The 19,643-nt window shown below is 45.0% G+C and overlaps 1 protein-coding gene and 2 long non-coding RNA genes across 3 annotated transcripts in view; 1 reads left to right on the top strand and 2 right to left on the bottom strand.

The window, feature by feature from the left end:
• Positions 1 to 1,820: 1,820 nt before the first annotated feature.
• LOC106738515 (uncharacterized) lies at positions 1,821 to 4,853 on the bottom strand. The gene is made up of 4 exons (XR_001371603.3): positions 4,630 to 4,853; positions 4,477 to 4,554; positions 2,779 to 2,985; positions 1,821 to 2,350 (listed from the first exon to the last, which is right to left on the bottom strand). It is a non-coding gene; the product is annotated as an uncharacterized LOC106738515 (long non-coding RNA).
• Positions 4,854 to 10,193: 5,340 nt separating this feature from the next.
• The window catches only part of LOC109284264 (uncharacterized), a 28,495-nt gene continuing 19,045 nt past the window's right edge, over positions 10,194 to 19,643 (bottom strand). The window contains exons 2-3 of the long non-coding RNA XR_002091642.2: positions 11,282 to 11,344; positions 10,194 to 10,252 (exon numbers count right to left, since the gene is read on the bottom strand). This is a non-coding gene — a long non-coding RNA (uncharacterized LOC109284264). The remainder of the gene's footprint in view (positions 10,253 to 11,281; positions 11,345 to 19,643) is intronic.
• WNT3 (Wnt family member 3) overlaps positions 11,687 to 19,643 on the top strand; it is a 71,492-nt gene continuing 63,535 nt past the window's right edge. Inside the window, exon 1 of the mRNA XM_006260394.3 lies at positions 11,687 to 11,872. Within this exon, the coding sequence (XP_006260456.1) occupies positions 11,793 to 11,872 (80 nt within the window). The 5' untranslated portion in view covers positions 11,687 to 11,792. The remainder of the gene's footprint in view (positions 11,873 to 19,643) is intronic.

The raw sequence follows: 19,643 nt of genomic DNA, 5'->3' as shown, positions 1-19,643 counted from the left end.
CCCTGCAGGAGCCTTTTCTTCCTTTCCCCCTTTCCTCTTTTGTTGTTGTTGTTGTTGTGGTGTCATTAAAACTTCCCTCCCCAAGGCCCAGGATTGAATCCCTACCCGGCTGCCTCGGCCCCGCTGCCTGCCTCACCGCCAGCGCCGCAGCTGCCCTGCTGACATCTCTGCTGGCTGCTCACGGGAGAGCGGGAACACAGGGGGACTTGCTGGCCTGGTGGGCACCCCCTCCTGCCTCCTTCCCGCCACCCCGAGGCCCTTCACTCCCAGTCTGCCCTCCTGTGTGGCTTCAAGTCCCGTGTAGTTTTTACAGGTCTAGAATAGAGGTGTCTGAACGCAGCTGCCTCCTACCCAAGAGTCACCCCCAACCCATCTGTGCAACTTCCTCCAGTTATAACCAGCTGGGCCCAACCCAACTGCTGGGATAGGAACAACGTAAAGCTGTGGTCCCGATACACATGGGGCCCACACCTAGATACCACAGGCCCAAGTCAGGAGCAAGCCTACCTACCTTACCCACGGTTGCACTGGCCTGCTCTGTGCCTTCTACCGCTTCCCTTGGGATATAACCACGGTGGCCAAACTGCAGCTCACTGGCATGGTACTTGCGGCTCTCTGGAAATTGGCTGAAGCCTCATCCACGTCTCCCCGAGGTGGCTCTGGGGGACGCTGCAGCCCAGCACCTCCTGCCGCTCTGGGTTTCCCCGCAGAGAGCGTGCCCCAAGCCCGCCCTCCTCCCTCCTTCTCTCTCTCCGGGACTGCCGGGCTGCTGGGGCAGGGGCTGCAGCTGCGCCGCTTACCCTGGGGTGCATCCCCGCAGGGAAAGCCGAAGCAACTCGGTGGTGCAGGGGGGGTCACCTCTACTCCTGGTTGCTCAGCAACCCCTCTTCTCCCTCCCCCCCCACTCTCCAGGTCTTGAACTTCGGTGGAGGATTGGATATGGCTCCCAGGGCAAGTAACTCTGGCCACCCCTGTGATATAACATGGCAATTTGGTTTCTCTCAGATTTCAATAGCCTTGCCTCTGAATTTGGCCCAACATCCCTTCCTGACACAATGTTTAGGACTCCTGAACTGAGAACTCCTTTCTCAGAAGGGGTATAGCTAGCAACCCGTGCTCCCTGACCCTGCTATCCCCAGATGTTTAGACCAAAAGAGCTCCTAGCCAAATATTCCAATGTAGCACAGCACATTGAGCTGAGAGCAAGCTGTGCGCATGGTTTTCTTGGAAACTGGGATTTCAGTGACTGATTCTCCACTGCTCCTTGCTTGGGTCTATGCCCACAGCATGCAATGTGCATACAAAGTGCTGCCAGCTCAGAACAGTAGTGGTTTCACACTCAGTTTGAATACAGAGGGCAATACAAGGTGCAAGGAAGAGTAGCATCTGGTCAATCATCCCTTGCATGTGTTGCATTCATGGGCAGAGCAGATAAAGCTAGCGAGAGACAGCTAGCAGGAGAAGTGAGTGCAAACTGCTATTTGTGACTGATCCTGATCAATACTAAGTGGGCAAGCTCTGCAGAGCAGGATGCAGTGCCTTAGCTGCAACCCTGGCTTCTTGGCATCACTGGACTCAGGGGGAATTATGGGTGAACAGTATAAATGGATAATGCCAATACTAGATCAAGCCAGACTGGTTCTCTACCCATAACTGTGGCAGAGCCACAGCTATGAGAAGTCTCTGAATGGGAGCAGTGTGGTAGCATGACAGATGAGGGAACAGCAGTGGTAAACTCCTGCAGCTGAGCTTGAGTTACTTCTGCTGACCAAAAATGATCCTGTGTGGGGTTCATGGGCAGTGACTGGGGATACATAGCACTGGAGTAAGCGGATATAGCTTCTTTGGCTTTAATGATTTTGTTCCAGATGACATCAGAGCTGTATTTGGCCCATGACTTCAAGTTACAACAGGCTGGGAAATTATAGCCAGCAGCAAGAATACCAGCCCCATTTCATCATTTTATATCCTCCTGCCCCTAGGACATCCCCAGATTAGAGCCTTGGGAAAGGGAAAAAGGCTTTCTGCACTGGGGTCCTCCCTTGGTGTTGATCTCATTCTCCCTTCCCTCTAGAACAGTGATTTCCTTTAGATATAGAGCTACATAAGCCCTCCATTTGACCTTTCCCAATAGCAAAGCCACACATACTTACAGCTGCTGTCATACACAGGTGAATAGTCTTTCCAATCACACATCTCTTGTGTCCTGAATTATTACTAAGTCTAACTTGATTACATAAAATCCCAAAAAGGTGAAAAGGCCACTTCAAGAACTCCCAGGAACTTCTCAGATGTCTCATGAGTCTGCCTGGGAGCTGTTTCAATATCTTGGTGACGGCCAGTACAAAACCTTAGAATAGAAAGGCAGAGGGTTTCAGCAGAGGGAGATTATAACTAATGCTATAACTGTCCTTCTGGGCTGTGCCCATTAGGCTGTTGGGCCTGATCAGTACTTGGATGGAAAGCTGGAGATAGTTGCAAGAAATGGCACTGGGGTTTCCCCACTGCCTCTCTTTGCTGCCACAGTGTAGATAGCTCCTTCCCCACCAAGTCCTTACTGAAGCCATGCCCCACTGGGGGGAAGATAACACTGTGCTGTTTCAGTTATTATCTTCCTATTATTGCATAAAATTGATGTCTCAACTCCTTGTTTTCATGGAAGTTCTCACTAGGAGTGGGTGCCAGTAGCAGTGTCCTAGTTATATTATATTGTCATTATTCTTTTTAAAAATTGCCTGGGAGTTAGTCTATGGGACGGTTCTGTAGTTCTTGACCTACCCTGTTGCACAGCACCTGCAGAGCTCTTCTGGAGGGGTGGCTGCCTTCAGGTGGTGGACTTAATGATTTCTATTCATCATGTGGTAATACCTCAGCATGCAGCATACACCAGTCCTTGAACAGAAGTGGTCAAACAGCACCTAGACAATCCCTTTATATGCAGGATTCTCAGCCAAAACTCCAGTACCTGGTTCCTAGAGAGCAACTCTCAAAAAAAAAAAAAAGAATCCAGTTAAATAGATGAAGCCAAAGATCAACATTTCCTGCTACTTGCCACAGCTTTCCACAGTAAAAACTTCTACATAAAACTAACACCACCACAACATCTCTTCCAACAATGAACAGTGGGAGACAGTTATCACAGAGTGAGGGGATGGATGATGGGAAGTGGGGGAAGGGCACATGCACAACAACATTCATTGAAAAAAAAGATGTGTTAATAAAAATCCTTGCTAATCCCAGGTTTCCCATCACCATCACCACCATCTTTGCAATTGCTTTCCTCTGTTTACACCAGTGTGACACAATTAATTTTAGTGGAACTACTAATTTACACCAATATAAGTGAGAGCAGAACCAGGCATTCAACCTTTGGCCTGGAAAGTAATTGCTTTGGTAAGTGCTAAGCAGAAACACATCACAGCAGTCAGTAGATGGTGGAGCTCAATAGAGAGCATGTTACAGGTATTCCCCATGTTGGACAGTTACCTTTCCCTACAGACAGCAGCCTGTAGTCTGGGAATGTGGATGCAGGCACCAGGCAGATAGGTGCAATGCAGGCACTGGCTAAGAATGCATGGAACATAAATGACTGACAGATATGGGAATGGACCCAGCATAAGACAGAGACCTGTTTATAGATCCTATGCAACTTCCGCTTGAGTAATATACATGCATGTGGATCCAGCAGTCTAACAGGAGAGGACACATTTGCCACCTCCCAGGAAACTTTAACGTGAGCTAGTGCATGCACACAGATTGCAGGTCAGTTGGCCAAGGAAGCCATGTGCTATCTGTATCCCCGTGGCTCTGTCTTTCCTCTTCCTCTGTGGTGTTGTAATGTGGGTCAAGGGCTCAGTTGTATCTTGCTATACTCATGTGACCATGTAACCCCCACCTCTTACACACACACACACACACACACACACACGGCAGGGAAGTACTTCTGCTGAGTCAGCCTCATTTCAGATGCTAAGCAGCTGCATTAATATTCCAGGTAACAGCAGCTGGATGTCAAGTCTAGGTAACTCCAGGCAAAACAGGGATGAGAGGGGGAGCAGAGATTCTGCTAGGGCCAGAGGAGCTAAAGAGCTAAGGATATGGGACAAAGAAAGTCCTGCAGAAAACCCCTGGGGACAGCTAAGACAGTAAGGATGCTGAGATGGAGGATTATGCTAAGCTGTTTCCAGGTTCGCAGTAAAGCTATGTTCCAGGAAAGGTCAGAGTTTTCTTGTTGAGGAAGGGGTAAGGACTCAATTTGTTCACCTGCAGTTCAGAGGAGGATTGCTGTGGCTGATTAAAAAATTCCCTGGATAAGGAATGCCTTAAGGACTAGAGCCACAAAAGGATTAACCACCATGAAAAACAGCAAAGTTCAAATTGTAGATCTTGGAAATTCTAACTCTGTCACCACCGCAGCCTGGAAGCCCATGAAAACAGGAATAAGAACAGGAAAAGCCCAATTGGCCCCTTAAATACCTCCAGTGTAGGTTTTGGCATGTCTCCAGGTCAGGCATCTGGCTTCAGGAGGGAATTCAAGGAGATGGGGTTAGACACCTACAAAGGACAATTCAGAGAGTCTGGATGCTGCCTGGAGAGCTGCCTAGAGCTAGCCCATAGAAAACACCAAACCTGTTCAAACAGGAGTAACCTCAGGAGAAGTGGATGATGCCCATACAGTCTGTTCTATAGAAGGGTGGTTATGGCACTCTCCTGGAAAACAGATATGGATCTGAATCCCTTCAGGCTGCAGATGGCTTAGATTCAAGGTCTTCCACTTCCTGATTGAAAGCTCTAACAACTGGACAATTAAGGGTAAGGTGGGCTGCAGCCCCATAATAATAACAACAACAATAATAATACTAATTATTATTAGTAAATATAAATACCATACTGGGTACATCACGCCTAAATCCCATATAGGCATCTACTTAGTTCACCAGTTTGACTTTGGCCCTTAAATGGTTGCTCAAGGGCATGGCCATTGGTACCTTAGTTTTGACAGTGCTAAGTAGTTAGACACTTAGCTGACACCGAAGCCCAATGGGATTTACAAATTAGGTGTCCTCCTGATGGTAGAGCCAAGCCACTGGCAAGTTCAGAGCACACCTACCAAACCAGCCTCTGCACAAAAGAGGGCGGCACCCTTCCCCCTTTGCTCAAGTTGTTAGAACACTCACCCAGCAATTGGGAGACTCAGGTTCAACTCCTTCTGCTACTGGAGGGGATTTGAACCCACATCCCCACCTTTGAAGAGAATGCCTGGACTACCAGATTCCAGGCCAGTCTGAGGTAGGGCTCACCTAATCTCCCAGGTTGAATGTGTTACCTTTTGTATATAATATCCGACTACTCAGGGATAAGAAATGGGAAACCAGCTCCCCCTATCCTGTCCAGGTGAGCGATGTAAACAGTGAATGATCACTTTCTCAGGTCCATTGAATATTTAGCTATTCCATGGAAAGCTGAACTTCATCAGGAGGGACAGAGTGCCCCAACCCAGACTCCACTCTATCCTGTAGGCACTGTTCTTGGAAGTGGAGGTTTAAGGCCCTTCCATCAGAAGTGGAACAGAACGTGGATGTTGCATCATCTTAGCGTGTGCTTTCATAACCAGTCTGCTGGTAAAGGGGAGTGTGCACTTCCTCATTCACCAGCTACAGTCTGTGAGAAGGGGCTTGTGTAGGTGGCTCGCTTCAACCAAGACTTTGTGGCTGTGAATCCAAAGGGGAGGAAGGTGCCTTGCTGAAGCCTGTAATTTAGCTCAGTAACACAGGGCTGAATCTCCAGACTGAGCTTCAGCATTTCTGTTGGCCAGCTTCTCTTGGCAGCTCCCTGCCCAGCATGCTGGCTTTTGTGGATCCCATTCTGAGATGTCTAACTCTCTCCCTCTGCATTGTACAGGGAACCAGGATGCCTCACTTGGGGCTGAAGCTTCCAAGAGACAGCAGGGAAATTTATAGTTGTTAGGTGCAGCGGTGAAGGCTGGAGCAGTAAAGCCCTTAGGTGCATCTAGCCCTCAGCAGCCATAATTCTGTTGACAAAATGTAGGGCTCAGTTGTTATAGATTCTCTTGCCTCCCCCAGCAAGTCAAGCTGAGCATCTGGCCCTGGCCCCTTTTCTTCAAGGGTCAGGATCTGGTAACACTAGAATCACTCATCTCATCAGGAATTTGGTTTGCACAATGCAATTTGGTTTCTCCTGGATTTAATTATGCAGTGTTCTGTCATGCAGGGCCCCTGGATCCTGCAACACTGGGAACACTGATACGTGGGGCCCATGCTACTCTGGTGCTATAGCCACGAGGGTGTCTGAGGAGAGAATGCAACTAAACACCTCTCTGGCAGGTGGACAATGATGTCAGACCCATCTCCTCCCCACCCACATCCTACCTTGTTCACCCGGTGCCCTGCTCAGAGCAGGGAAGCCACATAGTTCTCAGCATGACTTGGCCCCAGAGGCAGCCTCCACTAGCCCTTGTACACAGCAGCACTGAGCTACTGTGTGAAGACCTGTACAGTCACACAGCCCTCTGCATTCTTGTCTTGCTAAAAATTGGGAAATTTGATGACTCTTCCAGACAGAGACAGCTCTTCCTCTGCTACTTTTATCTCCTTCATGCACTCAACAGCCTGTTTTAAGTTATTTGCATGAGTATTCAGTCAGATTATTTCCTGGAGTAATTCCACTGAAGGCAATAGAGTTGCACCAGACCTGGTTTTAGCTCCAGTGTCTAATGTTTGGAGCTGGTTAGCTAAAAGTACTGCAGAATGGAAACAAGCCCAGACAGACTCCACGACCCCATCACCTGCCCCAGACAAATCCAGTGGCTGCTTCCACTTTGTCTCTCCCTGCTAGCAGGACTCTGAAGAATGATGAAGAAAAATTTAGAAGAGAGAAGGAAAAAGAGACAGGAAATTAGAGGCCAGAGCTACAGCACCTCACAGTGTGAGTGAAACACATGTCCTAAATGGAGGTTTCACTAATCCATTTCTGGGCTTTTGTTGAACTGAATTAGAAGGAAGCACAGATGAATGCTGGGACACCAAACAGCCCTGCACTTTAAGACAGTTCAGTGCTTGTTTCTATTCTGAAATTTGCAACTAGGTGCTAACCTTTTATACCGGCAGAGAAAAGCTTTATACCAAGAGTAATCAGTTAGTTATCTGCTCACTAGCTTCCTTGAATAACCCCTCTGTCTGGACAATTTGAATTGGGTTGTCAAACTACAGTGATCTATTCAGTCCAAAAGACTCCCAGGAAATGTCACTGACATGTCAGCCAATGACACCAATCCACCCCTTTATTCAAATCCTGCCCCTTTTAACACCTTTCATTTACCCTTAGGACTCCAATTTAAAAGAGGGATCCACAGCAGAAGGATCTACATTCCACATTTGATGGGTCAAGTTGGCATGAAGTTTTCTATATATTTATTTTAGGATTTAAAGAACAGATTCTCATCTCAGTTGCACCAGGGAAAAAATCAGAGATAGCAACACTGTTAAAGACCAGACAGAGGGATCAACAGAATTCTCAATAGATCTGAGACTGGAATTTGATCCTAACTACAGTATTTGGAAGGTCCACATAAGTACATACAAGTGAAGATGGGCAAAATTTTCAGGGAACCCACCACCGTAGCTGCTCTGACTCTGCATGTTGAAGCAGGTGATCCAGCGGAAACACCATGCATGACTATTTTAAAATCTGCACATCTGCACAAATCTGCTAACAAACCTCAACTCAGTCATAAATCAAAGCACATTCCATGTGTCCTAACTGAAGACTGCCTTCCTGCAGAAGGAATTCCACTGAATAACACTGATTTCCTACAAAAAAGCCAAGTCAACCCCCACCCCTTGCTGCACCCCACCTCCCCAGGTATTCTTTCAGGAGAAGTGAAATTTTAAGACTTCAGGGTCTTAGTCTGACACCACTGAAGTCTGTGGAAGTTTTGCCTGACGAAGGGTGTTTGTGCCCAAAAGCTTGCAAAGAAGAATTCTTTCCAACTATTTGAGTTGGTCTAATAAAAGATACCAGATTTACCCAAAGAACTTTGTCTGCCTGTCCTTAGACCAACATGGCTACATCCTATACCCCTCAATCCTTAGCTCTCACTTTTAGCAGGACGGGCAGGAGGGAAAAGGAAAAACACATGGACAATCCTTCAGTCACCAAATTCACGTCTTAATTTCAAAACAATCGCAACCCTAGCTTTCAAAAAAAGATACTATGGCCTATGTGAAACACATATGGGACCAGATCAAAAACCCACAAAAAAAAAAAAACCAACAGAAAAACTCCCAATGACTTCAGTGGACTTTGGATCAGGTAAAAGATTTCACAAATGACCTGGTTATTTTTCTTTCAAAAACTGCCTCTGGCACAGTCCCTGATGCTGGGGACCAACAAATCTGAGCACAGCTGAGTAGTCTGAAGGTTCTTCTTCTCAAGATATTATGGCCTCCTCCCCTGTACTTCAGTGATGATGAACTTGGTCCTCCACTACCAGTCTTTATGGTGTTAAGCACCTGGACTACTGGGGAGACAAAACAGTTTACTGGGAAAGCCTAATTGATAACAAATTCTCCTCCACCTTCCTGACGGTTGCACATAATTCTCTGTCTAACTTGCTCAGTTCTTCCTGGGCCAGATCTTGTCATCTCTCCCAGAGGGAGATTGTCTTGATTAAATAGTAAGTAAGGTCTTTGGGATTTGAGCCCTAAATAATTGGGTTGTTTCCAGGAGATTGTCTCTGGGAGAAACATTTCCTGGGATGCTACAGTCTTTAAAGAAACAGGAATTTTATTCCTTGATGTACAAATGGCCAGATGCATTCTGTTTGGGTTGATTTTCATTCTTCTCTCCTGGTGTTATAGTCTAGAGTAGGGATCAGAATAACCCAGTGTAAGTCACAGGTGAGTGGTTGTTAGGACCCAGCCACAACTTTTCCTTGCCATTCAGCTGGAGTGTGGAGCAGCAAAAGCACCCCTCTGCCAGAGCCCCAAGTGACTGACTGTGGTGCAGAGCAGAGAGAGCCCCCCATTTCCAAATGCTGTGGCAGCCACCTGCTCTGTGAGCTGTAGGTTGCTGACCTCTGGTCTAGAGATTTCTGAAGCATCAGGATTCTCCACATCTGCGGATAGGAAAGTGAATGGTGGAACCAATAAGTTGAGATGTAGAGAATCCTTCTTCTTAGATGCCTGGCTGGTGAATCTCACTGACTACACTCAGGGTCTAACTGATGGTGAGATATGGGGTCAAAAAGAAAATTCCCCCAAGTCAGACTGGCTGGGACTGCAGGGAGTCAGGGGGAAGGGTTGATCTTCCTCTGCAGCATGGAGCTCATGAGACCACCTGGACAGATGTTATCATGATCTCTCCTATTCCCTGCCTGTTACAAACAACAATTTAGAGTCCTGAACACTGAAATTCCTTATTTTAACCTAAGTTATTGGTCTCGGTACAAGTCAAATTTCATGGCCTGTGATAGTCCAGGCCAAATGACATGATATAACAGTCCCTTTTGGCCTTCAACTTTATAAAAAGAGTGGGCTGGTTATAACATCTCCACTGACTGTAACTGTCACAGCATGCCCCAGAAAAGAAACCTGCTCTGTGGTACTTTAGATTGAGCCCATTGACAATTAGCATAAGGGACCTTACAGCAGATACGAAAATACACTACAGTGTCCACCCATGCCCAGTACAGAGCCCCTGGCAGGAGGCCTCTCACTGATGTATGCTGCCTGGTGAGATGGCGGCTGTTCTTTTGATCTGGTAAAGCCCTCATATAGTTATACACTGTCCCTCAGGCAAGATCTATATTCCTAATCACCAAAATCATGGAATAAAAACTTCAGGACTTGGCTTAGTCCATGTCCATAGTTCTGTACAGAAATGTTTTTGGTGCCCATAGCCTTGGTACCTGGAGAGGGGTTTACAGCTTTTGAAAGTGAGCAGATGCATTAAGTTGCCTGAGACCAGACCTCAAATTTCTGTTATTTCCACTCCCCCAGGCTTGATTTTATGTCTGCTGATCTGACTCCTTATAAGCTTGAGCTTGTATAAACTGGATGGTTTATGTTAATTTGTATGAGCTAAAGATATTCTACTTCTTTTAAAAAAAATAACTTACTGAGTGCCTGGATAGTTGCACATTTATACTTCTTTAAAGAGAGATCAGGGACTTACCACCTAAGAACATGTGTCCATTCATCCATTGTAACTGTTTCATCTGTCCAGACTGAAGCTGCAATAAGCAAAGCTATACCATAATCATTTACCCAAAAATGAAAGAGGGCCTAAATTATTATAGCTTAGTTTCCATTTACCATGGACAAAAACAACAGCCAAAAACAAAACAGAAACAGCTGAGTTATGGTAAGATGTTTTGTGCCTGTTTGTCACTTGTGACCTCTGCAATGGAACTGGCATGATAAATAAGGATTAATGTTCTTCCATTGTATTTACATGTTATTTTTGCTAATACTTCGCCCTTCTGTGACACCTCTCATCCAAAGATCTCAAACAAAGGAAGTTAATTTATGCACAACCGACGCACCAGTGAGGTAGGACATTATCCCTACTTCACAGATGGGTAAACAGAGGCACAGGGAGAGGAAGTAACTTTCCCCAAGTCACAGTAGATGAATGGCAGAGTCAGGAAAAGAAACAAAAAGCACATCTACACTGCCTTCCACCTGTGCTAGAGAGCGCTATAGTGAAGTACAGCATGCTGCTGAGTGCCCACTACACCCCAAAGTCATGTAACATAGCAGCCTTTGGTGCAGTGCTGGTGCACAGCATTACACCTCTGCCTTGGGAGTGTTAACTAGCATGTGCCAGGCACCATGCTAAGGGCAGCTACGTTGCATTTCTTCAGGTGCAGTGTGTGTGGGGTGCGCAGGCCAGGCCTTACTGTACTTCTTCGTGCAGTCCAGAGGCAGAGTAGATCTTCCCCAAAAGTCCCGACTTTCATCTCCCCTTCTTTAGCCATCACATTATATTCTTCCCCACTCAGGAGTCCTGACTCTGAAGCCTCCCTGCCCCAACCACTGCACTGTGCTGCCTTGATCTAAAGATTCAGACTGATTCAGTCCATGAAGTTAACTCACTTAAAAAAAAAAATGTAAGAGAGTCCTCTGGCATGCCCTCACCACGACTCTCTTTGCACGCTGCAAGGGGTTAATGTTTACCTTAGCTACCAACTAAAGAATCAAGTCATCTATCCCTTCCCAACCCTGGGATTAAGAGGAATCAGAAATATCCCCCTTCTTACCTTTCAAAGTGTTGTCATGCCAATCCAGATGCAGGGGCCGTGCGTCCTGGGCTCCTAAGTGAACTTTACCAAAAAATAAAAAAAATAAATAAAAAAAGTCTAATTATCCCAGCAAGGTCTCTTGTGAAAGGGTTTGTCTGTGCCCTTCCCCAGTGAGGGCTAGGAACAAAGTTGTGGGGCCAGTTGGGGGGGGGGGGGGGGGTTGGAATGATTGACAGCCCTGAACTATAGAATCATCCCTTACCTTAGGCCATGCAGTCTGATTGGCTGCCTGCTGACATCTTCAAGCCCTGCACTTTTTAATAGAAGCTTTTGGATGATCTACAGGGGGGTGGGGGGGGGGGGGGGGGGAAGGCTTGGAGAGGTGCGTTTCTGACAAGCCAGAAAGTCATTCTGCACTTCAAGGGACTTTGTTCGACTATTTTTGTGGTGGGGGGGAATTCTTCATTTTCACCCTTAATGTTTTTCTGAAAACTTCACTCAGCTTTTTCCCTTGCACCAGCCTGGACTAATGGATTACCACCTGCTTGGATTAATTTTATCTTTTCTCTTCAGTGGCACAAAGGTCTTAGCCGGTTACCCAATTTGGTGGTAAGATTCCCCTCCCCTCCATTTTTTGTGATTAATTAATGAATTGATTAATTATTAGAGATGAGGTGTATGGGGGGTTGTGTGTGTGTTCCCCTTCTCACCCTTCGCTCTCCACAGCTCGCCACGATTGTCTGCCTGATTCCAAATGCAATTTCTGCTGTTTTGACTGGTAATTAATTCAAAGTTTGGGATTCATTTTTAAAGGATATTACATAGTTTTCTGCTGGCACAAATTGAGATGTCTCTTAAAGTCTTCAGTCTCAGCCATTGTAGTCATGTTTTTTAAATGTATACAGGGATATCTTTTTAGTCAGTGTGCAATATCATTTTCATCTGTCAGAGGACTTTGCCTTTCGTTTTTAGTTAGCCATCTCCTCCCCTTTCTTTTTAAAAAGTGATCAATCCATTATGACTTAACTCCATTTTCATTTTGACTGCTTTAGTTTTTTAGATACTTTCTTTCCTTTTGTTGTATTCTGTCATGAATATTTAGTCTGGCAAATATGCTGGGGAACCAAATGGCACCTGTGAAAGTATTAATTAATAAACCCCATGTAAGATTAATATTTTTAAAAGAAAATCACAGATACTGGATTTGTTTTCTTGTACCAACAGTAAAATAAATCAGCTTTACCTTCCAATGTGGCTGATAACATTCCCTAAGCTATTCCACATTTGAAAAAAACCATATTAACTACACTGAATCAATAGCATTTTAGATCCCTACAAACAAAAATGTAACATACAAAAAGCAGGAGTCACTTGAAGACAGCAGATGCTGAATTGTTTCATACAGTACTCCAGTCAATTTATGTTTATCATCAGATCACTGGAACAAGACTCATAGGTCTCTGTACATGGCAGGTAGGAGGCTTTTATACCTAAGAGTCTACGAGGCAGGGGAGAAAAGTTGAAACTGGTCGCCTAAAATCATTTTACTGTTTTTCCCTTTCTGGAAAAAACACTTAATAATAACAACAATTTTATTTTGTGCAAACATGGAAATGCAAAGAAGTCGGTGGCAGCAAACTTGGAAATGGGCTGCCATGTCTGCAGAGTATTTTGAAGAAGGATTTGAGATGGATTTTCTTTTTTGGAAAAAGTCTGCTAATTATTGGGGAAATTAAGACAGAATATTTGTTATGGCTGGAGTGAAAGCCTGGCTAATGCCACCACTAGGAGTGTAATTCTTAATTCTTACAAACTGGGGAGACTCAAATGGCTAAATCTCAGCATTCATCTTCCTGAAAAGTAAAATGTTTTCCTCACTCTGATCATAAGCGCTTAGTTTTAGGGCTTCAGCATAGGGCAAGAAGCACCCACCAAAACACAGACCTGTCGCTTAAATTCCTTTACACCTCTCTCCCCCTTGTTTAGTAAGCAGGTCACTGAAGCCCTGCTGCATGGGCTTGAGGAGGGGGTGCCACCATTGGGAACACAGATCAAAGTTGCAAGGCTGTATGCAAAGACTACAACATTCCTTTGGAAGCGGCATGGGCTGACTGGACTTTGTTGCGACACCAGCTCTGCTAGCGTCCATTTGGGTCTCAGCCTGAATGTGAACAACCATAGCCAGTTAGCTCTCACTAAGTGAAGTCAGGAAGTGGACGAGATGAGTCCGTGATCCTTCTCACGTGGAGGTTCCCCTCCTTAAAATAACTCTTCTCCCTGTTCATAGGGAAACACACCACTTTGGTGGGCTGCCCTTCCCAGAAACTGCAGCAGGCTTCCCCTGGCAAGAAAGGATACAAAATAATGGACATGTTTTCTGGTCACTCAGAGAAGTAACTGGGGCTTGGTGGACAGTGAGCATAGGAGGGGAGAGGGTTAAACAAACCTTCTGCATAAAAGTTGCCTCCAAGCAATCTGTACCTTGAATTGTCCAGTGTTCAAACTGCTGAAGGAATCTATTTTACTATCATGGGGTGACTGTGCCTTAAGAAGGAAGTAGGAGGACATTGAACGACAAAGCTTTAAGAGACTTTTTGGAGTGGAAGGGAACAAGTATCTGCAACAGAGGCTACCTGGTTTCTTGTGGAGCCTCCCTGCTATGTCCATACTTGCTAAAGCAGGAAAAATTAGTTACAACTCAAGTTCCAGAAATCAGGCTTCAGTTCAGTAAAGCCTGTGGACATACAGTAGTTTTAACTTTAAATACATGCTTAAGTCCCGCTGGAGTCAGTGACACTTCAGGTACACACTTATTTTCTTTTTAGATCAAGCCCTGACTCACTGTGCAATAGAGCTTAGCAGGAAGAACACCTTTTACAGACTGCCAATTTAACAAGCCCTTCAAGTATCTTCATGGTTCCCATGACCTTTACCCATAGACCAGCCTCTGTGAGCAGAGTGCTGATTACCATGCCTTCAGGTAGGCTGCTCAATTTGGGATTCATAGGTCTATGCTATCAGATCAGCGCAACCCTACCAGGTATCTTCCTAGCACACAATGGAATGCTTGACTCTTCAGTCTAAATTTCACTTTCATTTGCAGACATTTGACCCTATCGGAGTACTTGGGTCAGAATGGTATACAGGAGAGAAGTGTCATCCTGTTGTGGGGAGACTATTGCAGCCAGTGCTAAAGAAACACTGGGCAATGACAGAGAGCGCCTAGACTAGCAAGATCACTCCAAGGTCTCTAGAATAATCCTGATTTTTGTACAGCTCAATTAAAAGATTCCGGGCAGGCTAGAAATGAACTAACCACATGACAGGCAAGGGGTTGGGGACGGAAGGAAAAAAAAAAGTTCTGAGGGTGTTTTTGATTCATTTTATTTTATCAGTACGATAAAATACAATTGCTCCCTCCTTTCTCTTTTACTGCAACTGCCAGTGCCATAGTATTAGACTGGTCATCACCACAGCACCTAGGCACCCAAAAGTATCCTTTGTCCATTTTCATAATACAAATTTGGCTTTGTATTTTCACCCTGTTTCCTGGACATCAAGAAGTAACATGGGCTCATTAGTAGTGTTAGAAGGGTGACGTTAAGCCCAGATCTACCAGCTGCTTCACACAGATGGACCCATGTGCTTACTCACTGAAGAGCAAGAGGCTGCGGGGTAGAGTTTCTCTTGTGCGTTGCAGCTTGCCAGGAAAGAGCATTAGCTTGTCATACACACTTTGGCATGTAGTATCCAGACCTGGTAGCAGCAGCTGGACAGCTGTGATGTAGAAATACTTCCTAACTTTTGGAGCCATTACATTCCATCAATTGCTAGTCAGAAGCCTAATGTGGAGTTGTCCCAAGCCCAGCCTGGTGGGATAAGACAGCACAAGTTCAAATCAAGTCCAGTATCAATGTCTGCTGGATGAATCTTTAAAGGCTTGATCCTACTCTCTTACCCCAACAGACTTACTTTGCAGTCATTGGGTCTTCTCCTGCACTAATGGTTACAGAGCTAGATTGTAAGCCTCTCTTTCTAGTAATTAACACTAGAGAATCAGGCAAGGAAATGGGGATGAACTCTGGTTCTGCAAAGTCGAACCCACACCTAGTACTGACTGTGATTCAGGCTCCATTTTATCTGAGACCAAGTAAGAGAAATGATTACAGTCCATGCTTATAATGTACATTTTATATACAAACCTTCCCAAAAGAAGCCCCTGTTCAGCAAGACTCTCATACACACATGAAACGTTGAAGTGAATGGGAATGCACATAGGCAAAAGTAACGTCCAATTTGAATACTTCAAGTAATAAGAGGGTTGTGCTAGATGACCTCTTGAGGTCCCTTCCAGTCCTACTTTTCTATGAGTTTATAAATAAGTGAACAGAAACCCACAATTTTGGCTTGTTCAAAATCTGGATCTACAAACTGCTTCTCAAGCTCCTCTCTAAATAAAACATTTGATTATATACTCATCAGCCCTATTCCTTCCATGGTCTAGCTTCAAAAGTATGTTAGAATTCAGCCCAGCATGTCTAACTAAAAAAATTTCACTCACTAGGCGCTGAACGGGCATGTCTACACATGCATTAATGCCAACTTAAATTTACCGTGCAGAAAATTACTGCTCCGTAAGCAGGAATAGGCTGGCATCTACACATGCAGGTGTTAAAGTGCATTAACGCTGTGTAGAGACTGACTTGGACTAATGTTAGTCCACAAACACAGTGTTAATGCGCAGTAAGGCATCTACATGTGTAGTACTGTGCAGTAACTAACTGAGTGTAAATTTGATACCTGAATGATGGTCAGTGTAAGTTGTCATATATACTGCACAGTACAGGTGTGCACATGTAGATGCGTGCCCATACTGCACAGTAATTTCAGTTACTGTGCAGTAAATGAGCATGTGTAGATGCACCCAATGTATAGCTGCTGGCATTCTCTGTAGTCTTGTAGTTCTCCTGTGATTTCAGTGGGGACATAGTACACACCTTAACTGTTCTAAGAGGTGAATTCTACCTTGCCCTGAAAAAACATAAAGGTGTTCTATTCATTTCAATGAGAAGCACTTAGACATCTCCAGGGGCGGGTCTTTATTACTGAGGGGGTGTCTGGCTCTTTATTCATTCTGATGGATATTTAGCATATGCTAAGATGCCTCTATCTGCTTGAAATTCTGTTTCTCCTGACTAAGATACTCGTCTTAGCAGAGTTCTGACTTGAGCGGATAGATATCTATATGGACAATACTATAACAATTCTTCTCCTCTTCCCAATGCCCCTGTAATGCCAAATGCACTATGTACACTTAGACCAGCACGGCTACAACCTAAACCCCTATGTACACTGATGCATATCTAGAGTAATCCCCTTTTAAGTCATGGCACTATTTTGGATTGTATTTCAGTAACCAGCAGCAGGAATTGGCCCAATAGAGTTGCATCCATGAGAGAGAGGACTCTGGCCTGCAGTGCCCCAGGTGACCTGAAAAAAATTGGGTCTTCTCTCACTGGTATGCTCTTCTGTGTAATTTAGATGCATAGTAAGAGATTGCATAGTAAGAGCTGCATAGTAAGAGATTGCAGAAGCAAAGTCTGCTTTCAGGAGAGAATTAGGTGGTGTCCCACAAGGCAGGATGGGCTAGTGACAGCTGGCTGGAGAAGGCTGAGTATGGTACACTTGCTTCTGAAATGGAAGTCTGAGATGTTGAGACTTGTTATCACTAATCCAACAGAATGTCTTTGCCTCTCTCCAAGCACACACCGCGCTTCTTATTAGAGATTTTGTGTCCTCTCTGCCAAGCGGCCCTTCTTGTGTGAAGAGATACTGTAATGAGAGCTGCCACAAGAAAACCTTCCAAATAGTGCAGCCTTGACACCAGCAAGCACCACAGGTATGGAGTATCAGGTGGGGCACAGCGCCCTGGGGGAGAAACCTGTGCTCTGTCCCCTGTGCATTGTGAGCAGTTTTTCCAACGATGCTGTAATACAAAATACACAAACAACACTGGAAACAGGCTCAGTCCCTCCCCACCAGGGCAGCACTCACCCCTGCAAACTGCTGTCAGGTTCCTTTTTGGCTGTTCAGTGACTTAGCCTCATGAGAAAGATACGCTTACTTGAGCTTGGCCTTTTGATAAGGATGCCATGTGTGATCTAGGAAGTCAGGAACCAAATCCCCTTTTGGGTAGGTGGCCCTAGAACCTGGGTGCCCTGCTCAGAGCACATGCCTTAACTGCTACACGCCTTTGTAAAATGTGGATGGCACTGTCCTTTCCCACGCCCCAGTCTCAGTTTAGTGTCCCTCTATGGCCAAGCTAAATTGTAGCAATGTAAAAAGGGTTAGACTCCTGGAGATGTAGTGAATTGCTTCTGAGCACGCACAGTAGAGACAAAGTTAGTCATTTGCAAAAATGTATATGATTCAAGCTGTAATGCGAAGCTAAGTAAAATGCCATTGTGTGACTTAGATACCAAAAACTTCATTAAGCGATGTTTATGCATCTTCCTGCTGTGTCCAAATGCCCATGTAGGCACTGACAAGTCATCCGGGTGCTTTACAGCAAACTAGAGTGAAAGCAGAAGCAGACAGAAATTACAAGGAAAGGCAGATAAAACCGTAAATCAGCTGCAAAATGAAGAGGATTTGGTTTAGCAGGTTTTGGCTTTGGAACATAAGGAAAGATGAGGCCGTGGGTAACAGTGATTTCCCATAAGAAAGATGACAATAATGGCATGCTCCTGCCTCCTCAGGTGCTGCGAGGATCAATTCATTAGAGATTGTGAGGTGCCAAAATATTACTGTTATAGGGCCACACATGTCCCTTAGGCAGACCTATAACTGGATCCTGAAGTCCTGCCCACAAAAACACTGCAACAAGGCAGGACAGAATCCAGCCCTTTGTCTTTTGTCTGAGAACTGTTACTAGTCAATTTGAGAGGTTTTAGGGCCCAGTAAATGGACAGAAAGCTGATCATAAATTGAAGACATGTGAAGGAGGGACTAAGCAGCTTAATCTATTTAATTTGTCTAAGAGATGGGTAAGCAGTCCCTTGATCTCAGTCCATGAGTGCCTGCAAGGCAAACAGATTTCTCCTAGCTGAAGGCTAACAGACCTAATCCAGCAAGGCAGAATTGGATTCAATAGCTGGAGGTTCCAGTTTAACAAACTCAGAGCAGAAATAAAGTGCCTGTTTTTACAGTTGGAACAGATCAGCTGGGATGTTGTGGGTTCTCCATCGTTTGAGATCTGTACAGTACTTCAAGATCCTCCCTCTTTCTTAATGACCTGTGAGAGCTCAGGCAGAAGCCATGGGCTTGATGCAGGAGTTACTGCATGACAATCTCTGGCCTTTGTTAAACAGCAGGTCAGACCAGAGGATCACAGTGGCCACTTCTGGTCCAACAGTCTATGCTGAAAAACATAGCAATAAAAGGAAAAGAATACATCTCTTGGCAGCCCACAAGTACTTGTATTGTTTAATTAACCAGGGGAGGGAATAGACTAATTGTATCACTTCACAGGGATTGTTTTCTCCCCCTAAGCCTCCTCCTATCTGTGTCAATCTGAGTGAGAGAAAAAAAATCCTATATCACCCAGCACTCAGATCTGAGAATAAATGTATGTCTCCCAGTACACCACCCTTGTTTTTTTTTTACCCTATTTTGTTTATTTTCCAATGCTTTGCAAAGCATTAATCTTCAAGTCTGATACACTTTTGTTTTATAATACAACCCTTTCTATGCCCTGTACAGAAAAGAGCTGCTAGTCCTTACCACTAAGGTCTTCTGTTACTACTGCACTGGACCTGAAAGCTCACTCGGGAAGTCTGAAAATGATCCCATTTGCATATAGCATTTTACGCATTAAGCAATGACTCTGAAGCTGGGGAAGGGTATTACAGAAGAATTTTATATCATGCACATGTAAGTAATAAATAAGTAAGGTACCAGTAGGCCAGGAGCTGTAGGAAGATGTAACTGAGCCGGCTACCCTGTACTGACCTTCAGCTGACAAAAATCTATAAATAACGTACCAAAATGCAATGCAGAGGGTGCCATGGGGGAAAAGCACAGGTAAGGAATGAGAGTGTCTCATCAGATCAGGGTCATCCCCTTCCCCCCCACCCACAACATGTGTTATGCTAATGTTAAAGAAAGGCAGATACATATTGGTAAAAGGATGGTCTTGTGGTTAAGCCACAAGTCTGGAGCTCAGAAGAGCCGGGTACAGTTCTGCCCATGCATTGCCCTGGGCAAGTCAGCCAACTCTGAGACAGATGGATTTTTCAAATGGGGAAAGCAGTAGGTGCTTCTCCTGTCAGTTTTCTGCCTTGCCCACTTAGATTCATAGATGCTAGGGTCGGAAGGGACC

This window comes from Alligator mississippiensis, chromosome 4 (assembly GCF_030867095.1).
Source record: "Alligator mississippiensis isolate rAllMis1 chromosome 4, rAllMis1, whole genome shotgun sequence".
NCBI classification, from domain to species: domain Eukaryota; kingdom Metazoa; phylum Chordata; order Crocodylia; family Alligatoridae; genus Alligator; species Alligator mississippiensis.
This window is presented reverse-complemented; position numbering and strand designations above follow the sequence as displayed.